Source organism: Aquila chrysaetos, chromosome 3, assembly GCF_900496995.4.
Source record: "Aquila chrysaetos chrysaetos chromosome 3, bAquChr1.4, whole genome shotgun sequence".
In the NCBI taxonomy this organism is placed as follows: Eukaryota; Metazoa; Chordata; class Aves; order Accipitriformes; family Accipitridae; genus Aquila; species Aquila chrysaetos.
The window spans coordinates 28,980,149-29,000,985 of NC_044006.1; the positions used below are offsets into that span (position 1 = coordinate 28,980,149).

The 20,837-nt window shown below is 40.6% G+C and overlaps 1 protein-coding gene across 5 annotated transcripts in view; it reads left to right on the forward strand.

Annotated features, from left to right (window-relative positions):
• The window catches only part of GLI3 (GLI family zinc finger 3), a 215,830-nt gene that overhangs the window by 133,052 nt on the left and 61,941 nt on the right, over positions 1 to 20,837 (forward strand). For all 5 annotated transcript variants that reach the window (XM_030010039.1, XM_030010038.1, XM_030010040.1 and 2 more), the window contains 2 exons: positions 7,956 to 8,161; positions 13,275 to 13,421. In XM_030010039.1, the coding sequence (XP_029865899.1) occupies positions 7,956 to 8,161; positions 13,275 to 13,421 (353 nt within the window). The remainder of the gene's footprint in view (positions 1 to 7,955; positions 8,162 to 13,274; positions 13,422 to 20,837) is intronic.

Consider the following 20,837-nt stretch of genomic DNA (forward strand, 5'->3'; position numbering starts at 1 on the left):
GGGAGAAACATTTTGTTCTAACTGAAAGTGAGGTTATTTGTATATTTTAGGAATTCACATTCCAGAACTGCACACATTTTGTAAGGCATTGTCCTTGCCTCCATGAGAAAATATTAATAACATAGTATCTCCTCGTCTGACCTTTCCACTGTAGATACAGAACACTTTCTGAGTGCTTTACCACAGTTTTAAAGATGGGGAGACACCAGATGAGGAAGTCAACAAACTTGTCCAAGTTGGCATAGCAGATAAGTGATGGAAAGCAAAGCAGAGCCTGTGTACTTTAAACCCTGATCTCGCTCCTCTTATGAGTAAACTACATAGGTACTGACCCGTTCATGATATATTTTTATATATATCTACTGAATGGAAGGTTGCTACCAAATCCGATTCTGTGACTTACTTCCCCATACTGACTACAGTTCCAGTGTGAATTTTGGAGGAAAAGTGAGCAAAATGTTGACTAGATCTTGGAACATGGAAAGGAGTATAGGAAACCAAGGTTCGTTCTTGTATTAGGACTTAAGCATGTTCTTGTTTTCCCTCTTCTTCATTTGCACCACTAAGAAAATAGTTAACAGTGCTTACCTTTTTGTAGTACTTGAGCTCTTTTACATGAAATGTGCTCTGACATTTCCATGTATTCCATTAACTCTAATTCTTTAAGTGTTCCAAATAATTTGCTTAGCTTTCCAAAATCCAAGAATGCAATACAGCAGCTTTGAGGCAGTGAGTGATTTTAGGGGAATGGACTGCCTATTTTAAGACACAGTATCTGAAAAAAAATTAAGTATTAAAAGATGGTATTGTTGATTTCCCTTACTATGTATTTATGGGTTTGATTGTTTACAAATTCAATTCAAAGTGCAAAGAGAAAAGGGACCGTGGAATTGCATTTTAAAAATACTTGGTGCTGGCCTCACTCTCCTTGCATTGAAGTAGGTGGAAGCTTTACTGGTGGCGCTTGGGGAGAGCAGAATTGGGTCAGCACTTTGTGCTTATGATCACTTAAGGATTTTATCAATTAAATCAGTGGACAGTTTCCCATCAACTGCAGTTTATGTAGGGTTGAACCCTACAATAGCAACTAAAGATTTTGAGAAGCAGGATGATTATTTGACTGTTAATTTTTCTGTATCATTTAGGCATATAGTTAGCTGCCTGAGCCTGATTTATTGCGCACTACAACCATGTATGTACTTGTAACAGTGAGGAGTAACTTGATAATTTGGGCTAGTCACAACTATTAGAATTGTTCTCACTTTTCTTTTCAGGACCAAGCCTTACTATCTTAGACTTAGCTTTCTTAATGTAAAAAACTTTTATTAGTCAGTTGTTGACTGCTGGTGCTGAAGGGTCAGTCTATACAAGCAACTATGGCATTAAACAAACAATACTTATTTAACAGGGGAGATACTTCCAAAGGAGTTGAGCCATGTGCTTTAAAATAGGAGTCATTACATAACAAGAAAGTCCTTATTGTCTGTTCATCTTCCAGGATCTACTAGAAATAAAAGTGTTAACGTTTTGGGGGCAGCCATCAGAAGATTGTTGCAGAAGAAAAAGAAAAAAGAAAAAGATCATAGGCAGTTTAATGAGTTTAACATTTTTCAATTCTCCAGGCAGGGCTGAATTGAACAGGTATCAGAGAAACAGTGTGGATATCATTGGTATGAGAGTTATGCCATCAATGCTTGCTCCAGCATTGAATAACGTACTGTTAAATGATTAAATATCGAGGTTTGAACTTTGACACTTTCATAATATAACAAGATGGATGAAAAGGCAATAATAAATTAGGTTATGTTACAGTATTTCATCCCACTTCGTTGACAAGCTTTGTTCTGTGAGATAGATTATTGTTCCATCTGTAACCTCAGCTCAGTGTCATATTTACAATGTTATAGTTAAGGATCACTTGCTGTTTTCAATATAAATGTATTTTTCAACAGATTCATAAGAAAGCCATTTAAAAATGTATCAGGACAAAACTTGGCCTTAAAATTTCTAGCCCTGGAGTTATGGTTTACTTTAAAATCAGGAAATGCTTAAATTGCCATGATTTTTTTTTTTTTTTTTTTTTTTTTTTTTTAAGATAGGTTGTGCTTAGAAGAGGTTTTTGCCCAAGCACGGATTAAAGCTATTTGGAAACCATTTATGACAGATCACTTCTCTAACACCAAACCAACCTCAAAATTTTCATCCACATTTTCCTGTGACACAGACCTTTGTGGCTGTCCTGAGCGGCTTTACATCTGCTTCCAGAAAACACTGCTATTCAAGAGTGCTCTCTGACAAGTGTGGGCGTAGCAGTATGCCCCAGGGCCCCCTGTACTTTTCACAGTTGCAAGAGATGCAAAAGCAGGGACAATGTGCGCTGTATTGGTATTCTGGCATGTCTTAGAGCAGTTCAAAGACTCCAAAGCAAAGAAACCCAGTGTGAGGACCCTGAGGCCACTAATAGGCCATAATTGCCTTAAACATCCTCATCTGGGACCTCCACCCACACCCCATGCACCCAGGAGCCCTTTTTAAGCTCAGACTGGGGTCTTTAGTCCCTGCCTGAGCTATGTTGTAGGTAGTGCGCATCTTGGGACCTGCACTGTAGGTAGCTGTTCTCCTGGATGGACCCCTCAGAGCCATGGTGTAGCTTGTCTCCTGTCCAGTCTTTGGCCCTATCTCCTTCTGCACTTGACTGGCCCCCCTGGACCTGGTTTGTCACTTTGCCTTGTCTCAGACTGCTGATGGACCCTGTTATCAGCACCTGGCTGTGGTCGCTCAGCTCGGATCTGGTGGCGTGGAGTGCATTGCCTGTGCTGGGGTTAACCTTGGCTCCTGACTTGCCTACCCTTAGAAAGCAGCTGGCCCTTGCTGCTCCCCAGGACCCTGAACTGGGTCTCTTTTCTTCCTATCCCCTCCCCTCCAATTCTTGGGCTAACCACCCTTACTCAGTTACAAGCATAAATCCATGTAAGATGGTTTCATGGTACTTTGGTCTGGTCCTCTGCCTGGCTTTTCACTAGGTCTACATGAATGATAAAGCTGTGTGACTTAGGAAGGGGGTGAAAAACGGAGAATGGGAAATTGGAGTTCAGTGTTCTTGTTTTGTTATGAAATTTCTGAACAGTTACAGGTTGGAAAATAAACACCCATTAATATTTTTGTTAGTCTTCATTTTTCAGAGGCTCAAAATCACTAGATATTTTTGGTTTTTGAACATACAGAATTCAAGAAAGTTGTATATTCCCACCTGTGGTTTTCTTCTGCCTCGTGCCACAGGAGCAGTTCAGGAACACAGGTGGGAGAAAAGGTGCAAGTTAGAAGGGAAAAATGAGGTAAGGTAGGGAATACTCTGTGCCTTCTCTAGCCTAATATCTGGAGCTAATCTGGCACCTGTCACACCTCACCCTACTGCACCAGGGACACGGGCAGAGACTGGAAATTGTGCTCCTGAATCCTGTCAGTGTGGCACTGAGAAGACAGGGTGGCTGATGGGCCACGTAGTCAACAAGCTCTGTGCTTGCTTACCTACCTGGGGATTTTTACCTCTAGTCATAGGCAGACAGCGGTATTTCACCTGCACAAGTTAGCCACTCTGTTACTACCAAAGAAGGGGATAGGATTTCCACTTGAATTTGGAGCATCTGATCTTCATTGTAAACCTGGCTAATGCTTAGGTACAAAAACCAACCTAAAGTATGTGGTATGAGCCCCCCCCCCCCCCCCCCGTTCTCTCTGCTGATAGAAAAACGTGTGATCCTTTCAGGATAATAGTGGGCAATGATCTGTGCATGCAAATCATTTTGAAATATGTGTAACTCACTCATGCTTGCTATATCAACTCTCAGATCCCATGATCTTCCTTCCCCAGTTAAAAAAAGGGCTGCACGGGCTGAAAAGGGAATTGTACTTTGTTCAGTTTTTCTGGTGGCTAAAATCCAAACCTGCTGCTGGTCAGTCTTCTTGTGCAGAGTTCATCTGTTGCAGCTGTAAGCAACAAAACAAAATGACACAGTTTTCATGAGTAATAACTGAAATCTTACATACAGCTCACCTGTGGTTCAGCAGTGGTCAGAAAAAGCATTAAAAAAGAAAAGTGGCTTCATGCATTTTGTGATTTGCCATACATCTGATGCTGTTCACAGCTGCTGAACTGGTGTGACCACATAAGTTTTTACGACTGTGCAGACACCTCTGCAGCATTCATCAAAAAAAAGTGTCATGACTAAGAGGAAAAAATACACCTGTTTGCCCTTACACTGATCTCACTGCCTCGGCACGTGTGCGCCATGCTCGTGCTGAGTAGTTGAGATTCTCCAGAGCATCAGAGTCGGGACAGGGAGGAGTTGGCAGGCTGGAGATGAGTGGGGAGTGGGAAGACCTGAGTTACTTAAGGAAGCTGTGTGGCAGTCACGGTATTTCCGCACCTTAGCGGTGAGCAGGAAGGCAGTCTGGACAGAAAGGAGGAGACACCTTCACAGCCGGCTCTGTGCTCTGCTGCTTCTCTTTTACGTCAAGGGTGTAGATGTAATCAAAGTTACTGAGAAAATAATAAAATAGCCTAATGTGCCAGGATAAAAATTTGCAGTGATAAAACACAGCCATAGGATCTCTCTTAGTCCCAAACCTGGAGCCCTCCAACTTCAAATAAGTATTGAAAGTATGATAAGCTTTGTGTCAAATTTGAGTTGAGTTTGTAGGATCTCTGGGAGTAGACAGAAAGCTCCTGATTCAGAAAAGAGTGTGCATCTGCTTCGCTCCCTCTCTCTGAAGGAAGCCTTAGTGCCCAGAGTATGTCGTTGAACAGGAAAACCCCTATGTAGGAGAGGATGCAGAGCAAGTTCTGCCTTCCCTTGGTTTACAGGTAAGGCATAAATTTTCAAGCAGTATGTATCACTGAAAATGTTTCAGCCTTTTCTCATGCTGAAGCCTCGTTGCATCCCACGTAGTAGTCTCAGACCCAGGGCAGAACACTATTTGCCAAGGCTGGTGACAAAGTAAATGTGAAATAAAAATGATGGGGGTGGACTGCCACCCACATTTGGAGATTTGATTTGCTTGTCACTGAGTGAGTGTCTGCAGAGCCACTCCTGGGCTGTACTGTTTGTTGTTTACAGGACAAAAGTAATTCTTTATTGGTATGCAAAGAGGCTGCAAAGCAATAGCTACTAGTAAGTGTGTTTGGCTGCACCCTTTCTAAAAGTCACATTTTAGTTTGAAGGAGGGAGTTAAACACTACTTTTGAAAGATGCTCATAGTGAAGTTTAATCATGGAGGGAAAGGAAGGGAAGAATATGTGACATTTATTGGAATAAATCAGGAGGGCTCAAACAGTGGGAGCTCTGAGAGCAGATGGAGGCAGGAGGGAAAATGGGACTGCAGGGAAAGGAGGGTCTGGAAACACAAAGGAGTGAGAAAAGTACAAGCTGGAAGTAAGCAGAGAAGTTAGCAGCACATTAAAATCAGATGTTGGAGAGAGATTAGTAAACATTAGAGTCCAGAGCTGGGAATTTTATGTGCAATCTGATGACTCCTTATTTCTGCCTCTGATAATGCAGCTTATATGCCTGTTGTCGATTGATGTTAGGCAGGTCTGCATCCTTTCCCTAGCATCCTTGGAAAACTGAGGAGCTCAGAGGAGCAGAGAGAGGAAGAGGCAGGGCTGAGGAGGAGAAGTGGTTGAGTCCCAGTGTCCTTGAATGGCTCCCATTGGATCTGGAGGGACAAGCTGACAGCCTGGCTCTTAATCTTGCTCCTACGGCTGTGTTTGGCTGCTGGCCAGCTGGAGAGTGAATCGCTGAGGCTGATACAGACTTTCAGCCTTCTTGCAAAAGCTTTTAAACAGTTTTCTGTTCGATATGTGCCAGATAAGGCCAGGACTCCTGCTTGCCCGCATGCTCTTCAGGTTTCTAACTCTTTCTGACTTGAGATCGCATTAGAAAAAAATGACTTGTAAAATGACATCCAAACTTAGTTTCTTTGTTACTCATGTATTAAATTTGCTATACTACTGTATTTTCCTCACTGCCAGGATGGGAAATTCATTCTGTAATGTGATATCCAGCTGTGGTATTTTTGCTTCCTACATCGCCATGAGTTTTAAGGCTCCTGCCTTCCACACTTGGCCTGGCAGGGAACAGCGAGACAGCAAATGCTTCATGGCTGGTCAGTTTTCACTGTACCAACAAGAGTAAAGCTGCAGCTCCATCGTAAAACAAAGGTGCTTCAAAACCATGCAGACAAAAAGTGCTCTGAGGAAAGGAGATGCCTGTTTTGCACAGTGGTGGAAAACGGCTTCTGGTTTCAGGTTCTCGGTGCATTTTAGTTATGGTGAAGGTGTACCAGCGAGTGGCTGGGCTTCATGTGGGTCACTTGGTCGGGTGCCAAAGGAGTGATTGCACTGCCGGTACCTGCTGCTAGCACGCAACAAATGCAGCTCTCTAACAAACTTTGGAGCTAGGAGGTAATTTCATACGGGAAGGCTAAATAGGCTTACCTTGTAGAAAGCCATAGGAGGGCAAGAAACACAAAAAAGCCAAATAGGGAAGGGAAAAGAGGGAGAAAAGCACAACAGGAAAAATCTTTGTTCCCCAGATTTTATGAGCCCTCATGGATTTTGTGGCAGGGAAGCCAGCATCGTGTTAGGAATGCATAACTTTGATCTTTGTCCCGCTCATACTCTAGCATTTCCGAGCTGATGGCAGGACAGAATTGGCTTCTATGTAATATTACGTTCTGTTGGCCTTTTAGGTGACGACAACTATCTCCATTGATCATGGTATGTGTATGTTAAAGGAAAAAAAAATACATTTCTTGTTTTATTATTCTTTGTAAGCCAGCAGCATCAAAGGAACAGGCTGCCCTCACTGCTCTCACAGCTGCTGCCTGTGTCTGTGCTGTATATATGCTAAATTAATTGGAAAAACAGGGACAAAAAGGCATTTAGTTCAGGTCAACCAGTTGGACTACAGCAAGTGCATGACAGGCTTAATCATTGTCTTTTGCCAAAGAGCAGGTTGGCAAGGGCAGGCACTCCATCCCCTTCTGATGAAATTTGGACTTTTTCCAGTGCCTTTGGAGGCAGGATGCTGTGAGAGAAAGGTCTCCATGCAGAGCCCGGATGCTGTCATATCGACAGGGTGGGATGATGGGGAGGGTTATGGCAGGTTATTTATCTTTTGTCAGCTGTGAACTCGGCTTTCAGCCTTGGTTCATCACAGCTTCATACACATAGCCTGAGAAGGCACCACAGCTCTCCCTTCGCAAGAATGAGGTAGTTAGCTAATGTGGTCTTGTTAAAGGCATTGGTCTCTGGTGCCATGCTAAAAACAAACATATGCAGCAATTTCCTTTGCCACCAAGTTTTCTGCATCTTTCATGGGAAGGGACATCAGCAAAAAAATGCTCCAAAAGACCCAGCTGTTTTAATGGCTTACAAAGTTTGGGTCTTCTGAAACGAATTCTGTATAAATGTGCAATCTTGCACTTTCAGGAAGAATAAGCGGGCAAATGAAGGGAGTGGGCACAGTGTAGCTCTCAAAACTCTGTTTTCCAATAGTCACGTGGTTTTGAAGATGCAAATGATTCAGCATGTCAGTATGTCTTCCATATTGCAGCAAAAATTAATTTATGCTATATAGGGTGCATATTTCACGCTAATTAAAGTGATTTTCTGCTGAACTCCATTGGGAATGGGTGTTGAGGGATGTAAAGATTAAACCAAATATAAACTTATGTTAAAGTTGGTCAGAGAAATGTTGCTAATAATGGGTACAGAGAAGAATTAATTTCCTATCCTTTTGCTTTCCAGGCAGTTGACTTCAGTGGAAGTTATTACATGTGCAACCCAGTTGTTGTTCTTCAAGAAATGAATGTGTTACCTTTACAGTATTTTTCTTTATCGTATAGATAACATGGATGGTTTTTTGTTTGTTTTTCTTTCTTTTTTCTTCCAGGCCTTCTGCCTTATCTAGTAGCCCAACATACTCGGAGCTTCCATTCCTTAGAATTTCCCCGCACCGAAATCCTGCTGCAACATCAGAGTCTCCCTTCAGCACCCCCCACCCATACATTAACCCCTACATGGACTACATCAGGTCCCTGCACAGCAGCCCGTCCCTCTCCATGATCTCAGCAGCCCGTGGACTCAGCCCAACAGACGGTGGGTTAAGACAGGCTTCCTGTTTTCTGTCATTGTAGCAACTTAATATTATATTAATCTTGTCAGCATTTTTTCCCCCTTGTTCAAAGCAGCTTCAGCAGGTTTGTCAGACATATTCATTATGTCATAAATGTTTCAATACTTCATCAGCCGATCACGGCTCATTTGTACATCTCACAAATGTTGAAACTTCAGGGAGAAGAGAAAAAAAAAAGCCCTGCCTCATTCAAAATTTAAGCTAGAAGGGTGGTGTATGTCTTGTGATATCTTTTGTTTGTGGAGCTGACCCAGGGTGTGATTCTGATCTCCTAAGAAATCTGCTGTATCTGCACTGAATCTAGCCAGATTCTTCGTGAGCATACCTCAGTGTATAACCATGGAGTTCTTCAGGTGCGAAAGGCTTGTTAATTAAAATAGTATTTTCAATCATGTAAAGCATGCACTGACTTGTTATATTTAGTCAATAGTTCTGTTAAAGTTATGTAGAATTATTTCGGTTTACCCTAGCCAATGATATGGCCAAATGAAATGATGCTGATACAGAAGAAATGGCTGGTGATCAGGACTGGCCCCTTTAGTTTAAATGGTGGGCAGTATACTTGAAATACCAATGCTTTAGGTCTTGGTGTGACCATGGCTATTACTTTCCAGGTTATTTGGGTTGAAGTGAACACCTGCGATCGCTCTTGTCATTATTCTGGCACATTTCCTATTCATTTCAATGGGAATTTTGCCGAAGTGAGCAATGAATAGAGTTGCAGAAAGGCTCAGTCTTGTTAGCAGTGTGTTTTTCCCTGATAGAGTAAGCAGTTTGACATTTCAAAATTGTAGCATTTGCTGAAGAGAGCTAAAATATAACATACTCGGAAACATGTATGTAGTGAAAATAATTAAACTATTATTTTAACTATGGGAAAGATCTTCCCAGTGTATGCAGAAACTTACCAAACGGAGTTAAACTGCCTTTAGCTGAATTTGAAAAATGAGCAGTGCACCCTATCCAAACGGATAACTAATTAATCCTCGCTTATAAGAACATATAACTTTACGGTTAATCCATTAGTTATAGGCACATATTCTTATGAGAATAAATTTTAATGACCTGTTGTCAGTCAAGGTATATGGCATGCACGTAGGGCTTTCCTAGCAGCACTTTGCATGTTGTATGAATGCTTGCTAATTCTACCCTTTTTATTTTAGCCAAAGTATTAAAAAAAATATTTTGAAGAAACAATTTGAATGCTCAGAAATACATATTTTGACTCAAGGAGCTTTGGAGCTTTTGATATAGGAAAAACATGATAGAGCTGTAATGTAATGGCATAAATTAGGAAAACTCTTCCTATGTATATTTGGGTTTTTCACAAAAACTAATATGCAGAACACTTGACTGTCTTTCCTTCAATAATTTTCAGATCACATTCCTGCAGAATTTCATTTATGCTTAAGGTATGCTCCAGTTGCACATACAAAGAAGGGAGGGAAGGAAACCACCTATTACACAACCATGTGACATTAACCTGTGTACGTTCTTGGTCTCAGGTACACAACGCTGAATTCACTTGCATATACGTAGGCACATAGTGCTATCTGAGATACACTAGGATGTCTGACCCAGCACCCAACTGACACTCCAGAAAGGCAGAGATCTCCTAGAAGTGCTTTGCCGTATTCACCAGGCCAGTGGTAATCTCTCTGAAACTCTAGGATGTCACAGGGTAGAATTTGGTTTCAGATTCTGGCATCTAAATTTAGGCCTCTACAGTATAGAAATCTGTCTGTGACCTTGGTGTGCTGTTTTGCCATTATAGTCCAGTGAGTTCTAGGTAGGGCAGCCAGTGGAGCCTTAGAGAACTATTCACTTCACCCAAATACAGACACTTGGATGTTACCAGCTGAGTCTGGAGCTCTGTTGTAACTACGATGGTGCGAAGATTCATCTGTCTACAGTGTTTGGTGTTTGGTGTCAGTTCAAGTCTGTGAAATACCTTGCCTCAACTCCAGCTGCCACCTCAGAAAGGCAGTTTTCTCTTCTGAGGCCTGTCTTATACCTGCCAGCCTCATGTAGGTGGCTTGGATACCCACGGGCTTTCAGATGGCACGAGACACTCAGGTGTGGACAACACAGTTGAGTACACTCTGTCTTAATGCTCATCCCCTGAGCTTTGGTTGTTGACTGTATACACAACCTTAACCTTTCATAAGTACAAGCTAAACTTACTAGCTTAAGCTTCTTTCTTTGGGTTTTAAACAAATACATGTTACTTCTTGTTTCCTCTAGGCTCACAGCTCATCTTTGATCAGTTACCACAGCCCAGGTGTTGAGCAGCACCTCATGAAAATACACTAACTTGATTGAGGCATTGGAGATATTTCAGTAAAACAACATGCTTATCGAAAAGCTGTTAAATTTTTTCTCTGGAATCCATAGTTTGTTGTGTGATCAGTCAAGTATACAATGAAATGCTTTTTTCAGTTGTAGGTTCTTGGGATCAGATAGTCCAAGTCATGGCTTGGGCACTACTAGAATGCAAATAAAAAACCCGTGTGATTTAAAGGGGTACATGCACATAATGCACTAATGATATAATGGACACCATGGCTTAAGTTGTATAGCATTTGAACTATGAAAACTTGGAAGTTGTTGTTCTTCTGAAAGTCATAGCAAGATTTCTCTTGCGATCCTAATTGCTTTAGGCCAGTTAGATAATTAGGTCAGTGTACTATTGGGCTTAGTCTGTCGATTCACAGATCTGGGGATGGCCAGGAGCCAAAACAATCTGGAACATAATGAAGAGCAGTTTCATGTTCACTGCAAGTTTTGCCAGCTGTAATTAATGACTACCACAGCAGCAGCAATGGTAGAGTGTCTTCTGTCTTGTCTCTTCACCTTACCCAGTAGAATTGGTGGGCCAGGGGTGGCCAAGAACTCCTGAGAAACACAGAGGGTTTGGGACAGGGGTAAGGATTGAGTTGTTGGTGTGTGTAAAGCAGACTGCTCAAATGAAGCTCGGCGGTGCCCACAATGCAGAAGCAAATGCCTCCCCTTGTAAAAAAAGCAGGGACAAAGCTGAAGCTACCCAGGAATAAACAGGAGAAAATTCAGGGCTGCAGGCCTTCCTGTTCACCCTTCATTTACCCTTCAAGCAATACATCATTTAGTAGGCTAATTTTTTATGTTTGAAGAAGGTAGTAAGGAATGATCTTTAAAGAGCACCAGCGCATTTCTCAGCATATGGAACATTTAGTAATGCAATTATGTGCTCGCTGTGTTTTCTGCAGCAGTTAATTTTAACGTTTGCATCCAATGTTATTGTTAGTTAACCCAGACACTTATGTCAGTAAGCTCAGGAAGTATTTTAAGTGTGTCTGGAAAGATACGATGATTACCTACTACTGTAAAACTTTTAAAATCAGTGATTCAGTGTGAGTTACTCCTCTTTTAAAATTTAGTCTGAATATTTTTCTTGCCATTTCACAGAAAGTGGTGGTGGCTGAAGTAGATTATATTTAATTGAGAAATCAATTTGTAATTTGGAAAAAATACCAACAACCTTTAATTTATCTCAGCTCATTTTTTATGCCATTCCTGTTCCTGTTTGATGTACTTTCATTTTTCTGAACCTTTCCTGAAATTAGTTATATTTAACATTATAACATCAAAAGCACATTCTTCCATTTTCTTTGGTAAAAATAAAGACAGATTATACACTTTAGAAATCTGTTGCTGAATAAACTTTTCTCCAAACTCCAATGACATGTTTATCTCCTTTTAGTGTCAATGTCAATTCTTTGCTTCTAAGGTTTGCATTTAGGATCTGATTCTCTTAACGTAAACATAAATTATCCTTTTTAGTAATACTGTGTAAGTAACAACATTCAGGTTAAGTTGGTAATTCAGAGAATTTCAGCTTAAAATTTTGTTTCCATTCAAGATTCAGTTGCTGGGATCAAAGAAAAATATCATTAAATAATATGAAAGAATATAAAAATAATCTGTTGGGGGATAGCCCATTAACCTAAGGAACTTGGAAGTGTTTTAGGCAAACTTACATACCATCTTCTGGTGAGCAGAGTATAAGGAAATTTCAACTGTTTTGCAGGTGGGACAAGTAGAGAGCAGAGAGGAAGGCTGCTCACCTCAGGTCACATTGCAAGTCAGAGTCGGGATCAAGGAGATGGATCCCAGCTTATTTTATGAGTACTTCTCACACAAGCCCATGAAATTACCCTCTACCTACTGTAGCATCTGAAGCCTGCTGAGATGAGATGATATTAAAATTATGTGGATTTTTGGGTTTGTCCGGAGTTGCCCATTAGTTGATGGCATGCTTGAAAACTGCAGGGGAACAGAAAGCTTGTATATTATTTTTACAGGAGAGAAAGGCTAATATAAGTCAGTGTCAGAGGACTGCATCACTCATGATCTCACTGACGGAATGTAGAGCCTATCTGGTCTGTGGTTTTGACTCTGCAAACATGCTCGTGTGTCAAGTACACATATATGAATTTTGAAGGATGGGATGACCACATTCATTGACTTCAGTCTGTCCTCCCAGAAAACTGCCCCTATGTTATTCATGGACAACTAGTATTTGTCCTGAGAACATGCTTTGTCCTCATTTACTCCTAAACTTATACACAAACTGCCACTGTGAGCGAAAATCTTCTTGTCCTCTAAGCAGACTCCAGAAACTTGTAGGCTTATGGAAGTTCAGCCACGTTGCTACCTTAGAGATGGAGTCCTTTGGGCCGTGGATGAGGTAAATGGGAATAAAGCTCTAGAAAGGTTTTCCTGCTTTTTTATGTCAGTAAATAAATTATACTAGTTTCCATTGCTGTCAGCCTGTCACTTCTTGAGTCACTTAATAATAAATACAAAAATATGAGATCACTGAGCTCGTTAATATTTTATGCCTTGCTGTTTCTTGAATGGTGTCTTTGCAGTATCATTGGTTGAAATACATTGACCGGTGGTGGCATACTGCAGACATTGCGTTATATTAAAAAATAAACAAGCTGTTTTAATAGCCAGAGAAACCAGCAATGTGATAAAACTTTCCTTCCTGTTTATCTTACGTCATTAACGGTCCTTTTTATGTTGTGTTTTTAGCTCCACATGCTGGCGTCAGTCCAGCTGAATATTATCATCAGATGGCTCTGTTGGCAGGCCAGCGCAGCCCATATGCAGACATCATTCCTTCAGCTGCCACTGCAGGAGCTGGTGCTCTTCATATGGAGTATCTTCACGCCATGGATAGTAAGTGACATTTTCTAGAAATATAGACAGTCCTACAAAGGGAACTGACTTGTTCCTGGTCTGACCCAAAAGGCTTCCACGCAGATGGAGAAGTGGGAGTCAACGTAAGCCTCCTCATGAGGCTGGAGGGCCAAAGCCTTGATTGCCAAATGTACAAGGGTTACGTCAAGTCTGAAAGTAAACTTTGAAAGTGTGTAGGGAGAGGAACGGGACTGCTCCTGAAAACAGGTTATAAGTTTTATTTCCAGCAGGGCTTGAGTGCTTTTGAAAATGTCCTTTTCTATTCACAATCAGTAACTCACTTTCATCGTTAGGGTGAGTATTTCCCTGATGAGCTCCCTGTTAATAAAAAGTTTACATCTGTTTTTTCTGTGAGGAGAGCATGCTCCCCTCATTTTCAGAGAGTGTTAGCCATCCTTACAAGTTGTGTATCATATACCGATAGACTTTGAAACCACTTCTAAGCTGAAGCAGTTTGCTGAATTCTGAAGGATCCTGACTTAGTCTTCCCTAATATTAATAGCCTTCTTTTCCCACTTCAGCATCTTTCAGACCTCTAATCTGTCTTCATTTCTCTAGTGAAGGAGGAAAAGAGAGCACCCCGTTCCAAACTGCTCACTACTGCTGCTTTTGATCAGCCAGAAGGGATTATGCAGAGCATTCCCCTCTAGTCATAAGATGCTTACATGCTTTTTGGGATGTACTTGGTTCCTTCCAACAAGGGAAATAAAAGGTGGTGACTGTTGACTCTTGCTTGAAAGTATGAGCAACACAATAGCGTTAGACCACCTTGTTGTCCTACAGCTTTTTAAAATCTTTGTTAGCATGAAGTCTCTTTTCCCTGCTGTTCGCTGCATGCTATAGCTGTGGATCTCAAGGAGTGTGGGATTTGGGAGGTTCAACTCTGGAACGTGTGAGAATATGGATAGCTACCCCTGCATAACACATGCCGGGGAGTGTGAAGTAGTTGACTGACCAACAATTTTTACAAGAATCAGGCAAGACAGATAGTTGTGGAACTGGGCAGGGAAACTATTTTCATTCTGTTACCTTGATAGTGAAGGATTTTTAAATTCAGTTTCTGTTACCAGTCTCACTGCACTGGTAGCATGCGTAGGGATTTTACAGTGATGTAACATACCTTGAACCCACTTCAGAAACAAACCCACGTAAGTAGTCTGGACTAAAACCAGAAATTAATGTGCAGGCTTCAGTGCTTGAAAGCTTAAGAATATGATACCTCCTGATTTGGATTTTGAGGGGAATAGGGAGAGATGAGGTACACTGCTAATGCATTTGTTGCATATTAATAATATCTTGCAGAATGGAAACTCTGTTATGCATGATTCAGGTAATGTAGATCTGCTGCTATGTTCCAGTTGCGAGGACAAATCCCCAGCTTGTATGAATGGACATGACTTCATTGAAGTAAAAGGATCATAGAATCATAGAATAGTTTGGGTTGGAAGGGACCTTTAAAGGTCATCTTGTCCAAACCCCCTTGCAATGAGCAGGGATGTTTTATACTTTCAATGGTTTTGGTTTCTATTGGGAGAGTTTCGGAATGTGTGTAGGTAGCAGTACCAAACCACATATTCAGATGCAGACTTGATTGAATGGGTCTATTCAGTCTATAGGAAAATAGATACCCAGATGTATGCCAGAAAACTTAAGAAAAACAGAAGACATTGCAGTACTCATACAAATAATGGCATTTGCACAAAGGACCTTCATGTGTTAGTAGAGATTGTGTATGCTTTAATCTACATAGAATTACAGCTTTTGCATCCCAAGAATGTTATCACTTCTTACTTAAGGGAAAATGTTTTGACCTTTGCCCATAACTTCAGCCCATTCATAAAAGATACCTAACAGTATCTCTAATAAGGATATTTGCTGTCACCAGCTTTAGCTACAATATATTTGAAATGCGCTCTTTAATTTGTTTTGTGTTTGTTTTTAAAAATTAAGATCACACATTTCAGATTCATTATAGCAGCAACTTTTCAATTAGGGATTATTTCAGAGTTAAAGACAAAAAATGTGTAGCACTATTATGCAAATGGGTTATTTTTAAACAGTAAATAGAGAATTAAAATAAGAATGAATCCTAGTAGGGTCACTCAGCTCACCTTCTATATTTGATGAGAATGTGTTTAGTCAGGCAATAGCTGCTTTTATCTAAATAGAGTATGAAGTTACCCTTTTACTTTGTAAAAACTAATTAAAACTATCCTAACTTGCATGGATATACAGTAAATTAATTGTCATTAAGTAGGAATCTGAATGTCCTATCATTCATCATGCTAAAGAAAACCCCTTTCTTCTTTGTCAGAATTTTAGATTAGAAACAAGAACAAAACAATTAGCAGGAAGCCGATATTAAGACTTTTTAAAAAAAACAACAATAAGAATGTCCCTGTTTGCATTTAATAACAAAGTACAGCAATGCCATTTGTTTGGATTGTTCTTCTTAAGGGTTTGTATGGTGATCTTAAAAGTACTCTTTCACCTTTGCCCAATCTTGTCAAAGGAAACAGAAGAGAGATTGGTAGTCTTCCTCATTATCTGCTATCAAGTTCTGAGCAAGTTGACTCAACTCACTCAAAGGCTGCTGCTCATTTATTCCACACAACAACCAAATAGATACAAGCAAGACATTGTTCTTCTTCTGTGAAGCAAGTCTGTCTCCTAATTATGTGTGTGTACAGCATCTAGCACAGTAATTTGGCATCTCTACCCTCTCCTGTAGTACGTATAATAATGCCAACACCGGCATGCACTGGGCTGAAAAGCATGTTACATACAGTTTGTGCAGTTTTGGGCCTTTTGTTTTGCTCTGTGGTGCTGGAAAACTGATTTCAAAATGGGGATGATATGAGTGGGAGAAGCATTAATCAGAAAGTTAAATCTTGGCTAAAGAGCAGTAGACTTCTTGAAGCTCTGAACTTCACTGTCCATGAACTGTCTAATATATTGTGGAAGAATACGGCCAAGATTTTCTATGCTTGATTGTCATTTTTCCTCATCCTGTCCTGTGTGGCATGAAAAGTGGACCAGAATTTTCTTTGCTGCTATGAAGCTTTTCTACAGTTTTGGTGGCCAGAATCCCTGACCAAGTCTTCCCGTCTTCTTGCTTGATCTAAAAGGGTCAGATGTGCTACCTTTAAGTATAACATCAAAATAACCAGGGGACAGTATCACAGTAGCAGCAACTGAAATTCCTTATTGTGGCTGTAAAGATACTGTATGCCAGAACTGTCGTAAGCACTTGAAAAATTCCAAAAATCGCAGCCTTTTGGGTTTGATACCTCCATTTTTCACTTGGGGAGTATGTTTTACTCTGCTTCTAAATGGTGTTCAGTAGAAAGACAAGCATGTTCCCTGAGGCTGCTAGATTGACCCTGAGAGTATTAATATTCTCACTCTGATTAACTTTTGCCTATGTTCACTCAGAATGGGAGGTTTTTCTTTTTCAAAGGTATTCAGGATTGACCTACCCCTTTGGCATTAGAGACACTGATAGCAACCCAATTGACGTAAAAAATTTGGCCAGCCTGAAGAGTTAAGCCAATGTGAGAAGCTTTAGACTGGGTTTGATTTCTGATTTTCAGGCACAGTTGGGGAATGAGGGTGGAGTAGCAAAGCCATTCCTTTTCCTCTTATACTGATGACAGATTTACCATTTTGAAAACTAAGACAAAAATTACGACAAACTTTCATGAAGTGAAAGCAAAGTTTACACATCTGTGAGCAGAAACTGGAAGGAAAAGAAAGAAAGAAAAAAAGCTTTAATGTAAAAACAAAATCAAACTTCCCATGTTCACAGCCTTCAACAAAAACTAGTGCCTGAGACAAGTTCAGAGAAGTTTGATTTAAAGGGATGGAATAAATGATACATGTCTGAAGATTGCCTTATAAATGATTAAGCAATGCTAAAAACTTCAACTCAGAAATCAAATTCATGGGCAAATTTGCTGGATGGCATATTCCATTTTTGAAATTTATGATGTAGACAGATATCTGTTATTTTAGAATTGATCTCCACCCGAGAATAAGATCTTTTCTTCTGACACCTGACGGATTTTTTGTCGGCACACTCAAGTCTTTACTATCAACTACTGACTTTTTATTACTATAATGTCTGCTCCAAAAAGGGGACATTCCTAAACAAATCTTCACTGTCAGCTTCCATTTGCATGTTTTGCCAAAGCTGATGGGTTTTTTTCACCACTTGCACAGAGGTAAATGGATTTTTAGTGAATCAGTGCTCCTGCATTTTTTGGTTTTAAAGCATTATTGAGCAGGGAATGTAATGCTTCAGTGGGAGAACACTGTGAGCAGATGAACATCTCAAATTCCCAAATAAATATTGAAGTGTTTGTTTTTAAAATAAATGCCTGGGCAAGGCTGAAAAGTTTGGTTCAGAGTATTCAGAGGCACTGACAAATTGTGACCTATTCCTTTTTATAGTAATATACTAACTAAGACTGATGTTATGCTAAATGAATTGTTTAGAAAATGTCCTGCAGTGTAACCAGTGGTCAGCTCATGCTTAAGACTTTTTAGGCATGTGAAACCTAATTAAACCACGAAGATCTGAAAAAACAGTAATTCCATTTAATTGTATTTCCAATTTTGAAAGTCATGGCCTCCCTTGAACCGAATCCCCTTCTCCTGTGGTCACACTCCGTAGAGCTCTTGCCCAGCCTCAGCCATTGGCTCCTGCTGTGAAGCAGAAATATTCCCTTTTTGCAGGAGACTGTTGGCCCTTAGGAGGTTGTTCCCGTCCCAGGTAGATGGAGGGGACTGCCGAATTCCCAGATCTAGGTGGGGCTTGAAACAGGCCCTGCCTGGAGGGGAAGAGGAAGCCCGAGACTACTGTGTGGTGTGGCTGAAGCCCTCCTGTGTGATCTGTTGAGGGTGACCGTGCTTCTCTCCAAGATCATAAGAGCTTTGAACAGTTGTTGGTAATGCTTGTTCCATCCTCTCTGAAATGCAGGAGTACCAACGAGTCCGCTTAGGCGGTTGGGGCACAGAAAATAAATGGTGTCTGATTGCAGAGGCAGCAAAACATAACTGTTGTCTCCTGTTTTTATTGCCTAGTCTAGCTTCAAAGGAGAGATGCTCGGGTGCTAGTATTCTTAACAGTTCCTCCACTTTTTTGATCAAACTTATGCACCCCCTCCCTAGTTAGCATCAGTAGCCATCAGTCCATGTTTAGCAGGCTTGTAATGAATTTATCAAATAAGTGGCAATCCCTTTGCAGTTGTGCAGATTCAGAACTGGACTTCAGATCCATAAGAAGTAGTTTTTCTAAAGTGTTTCTCCTGGAAATCACACTTGAAACTGGTCATACATGGCCATCAGTAGCACATGGTCACTCTCAGTTGTAAATACAGAAATTTAACTAGGTCTTGCTTATCAAAAGAGAGGGAGCTGTGCTTGTCCGCTCTGAGCATCTCTGCTGCCTTCTTGCTCGCATGATGAGGTCTCTGCCCATCAGTTTGAGGAAAACAGGGGGTTTGTAATTATGTTCACATGACTGCAAACTGTTGCTGTCATATATAGCACACCATTAGGATGGCTGGTAGTAACACAGAATACTGTGGTAGCAGTGCTTGAGTAACATCTAATTTTGCTGGTCAGCCAATGTCTAGCAGGTCTCCCTTGTCCCCTTCACTTGCTGTTTAACCAGGAACACCTGTACTTAGCTATCCCCTTGTAAAACCATAATAACAGAGTTTATTCACCTATAAAGCACTTGAATTGTATCCTCAGCTGAGGCAAATTATGTTACCACTAGTGACTTCAGAGGCATTGTTCTCATTCATGCTCACTGAACAGTCAGCAGAGGAGAGCTGTGGATGAAGGATGTAAGTGCAAAGTATTACTATTTTTATTTTACCATGACATATATCTTGTATTTCCCTATTAAATATGTTGCAGCTTCTTATAGCTGCTGATCATTGTTGGTTTTTATTTTACCACAAATAAAAGATCTCTGCCTTTGAAAGATATGAAGCACAGGACTAATAAAATATCAAGCAGACACAGTACAATAGCAAGCTCATAAAAAGAGATAAAACAGATTACATAAAATAACATGTAGTAGCTTTTAGGAAGAAATAAATGGCTATGCCTAAGTTTTAAATGATGAATCAAGAGCATGAATATTCATTGAAAGACTGAAGCAGTATGAGCTAAGGCCTATTGCAGAGACAGAGCACGAAGGAAAAACAACTCTGTATTAGCCAGATGCCAAAGAGAATTGACACCCACGTTGGCTAGTTGAGGCAAATCTAAGCATAGATTAGGAGAAGGACTATGGATGGAGATCTGATCACACAGTCACAGCAGCAATAAAATGGCAGCTTTTAATAGCAGATGAAAATCTTGGATAGCATGCACAGAAAGAAGGGCAACCTACTCAGGTGTGTAAGGAAAATGTAATGGCAGATTCTAATCCAGCTCTGTCCTTGAGGTGAGTCTAATTGGAGTCAGTTGTGCTCTTCTCCTGGTTAATGTTAGGCATGTAAACTTAAATACCCTGCTGAAAAATGGTCCTGGGCACCAAGACATGAGCAAGAATTGGGAAAGGCAGACCTATAATGGAGGCTTGTGGCCAACTGTGAATTATTAGCAAGGTACAGAGAACATCAGGGACTCTGGGAGAACCCAAGACCTGCATGACCCTGGCTGTCAGGATCATTAGGACTCAGTCCTTTACTACAGGTTAAAAGGATTAAAAAGGTAGAAATGACAGTACTGTTAAAGGAAGTAGTTCAGTACGCAGTGGGGAAGCTAATTCTCTCCTTCTCGGTCTCAACCAAGATTGAAAATAATTAAATAAAGGGAAGAACTTTAAGGTGATATATCTTCTGTCAGGACTGCAGAGAGTTGGGATGACATGGTAAAACAGACCAGAAGAGGTAGACATTTTCAGAGCAGCACAGAAAATCTAGAAATGTAATATGTATTTATTTAAATGGTATGTGTATGGTTGTCTTCTCTTTGCTGTTTTGAAAAGCTTAATCTCTAGTTTTAAAGAAATTTGGCAATCGTAGGCCCCTGTACACCCCAACACAAGAATATCACGGGATCCAGAACAAATACGAATAAAGCCTACTGTTTCTCAGTCTAATGCTGTGAATTTGACTTCCACTGATAGAGCTGGCCTTCATAGTATTTTTTCAGTCCTGATTTTTAGTTTTGCATCAAGTACCAACCAGGCAGAATTGTGGTCAGCAAAGGAAAAGCTGCCTCTTCATTTCTACACTGTATTTTACAAGTTTAGCTTTGGCTGTATGTATTAAAGTGATCCAAATTTGGGTTTGCTGGTAGCCCAGATCTGAAGAACTGTCTCATTGCTCATGGTTGAATTAATGATGTGAATGTCTAAGAAGCCATCAGATT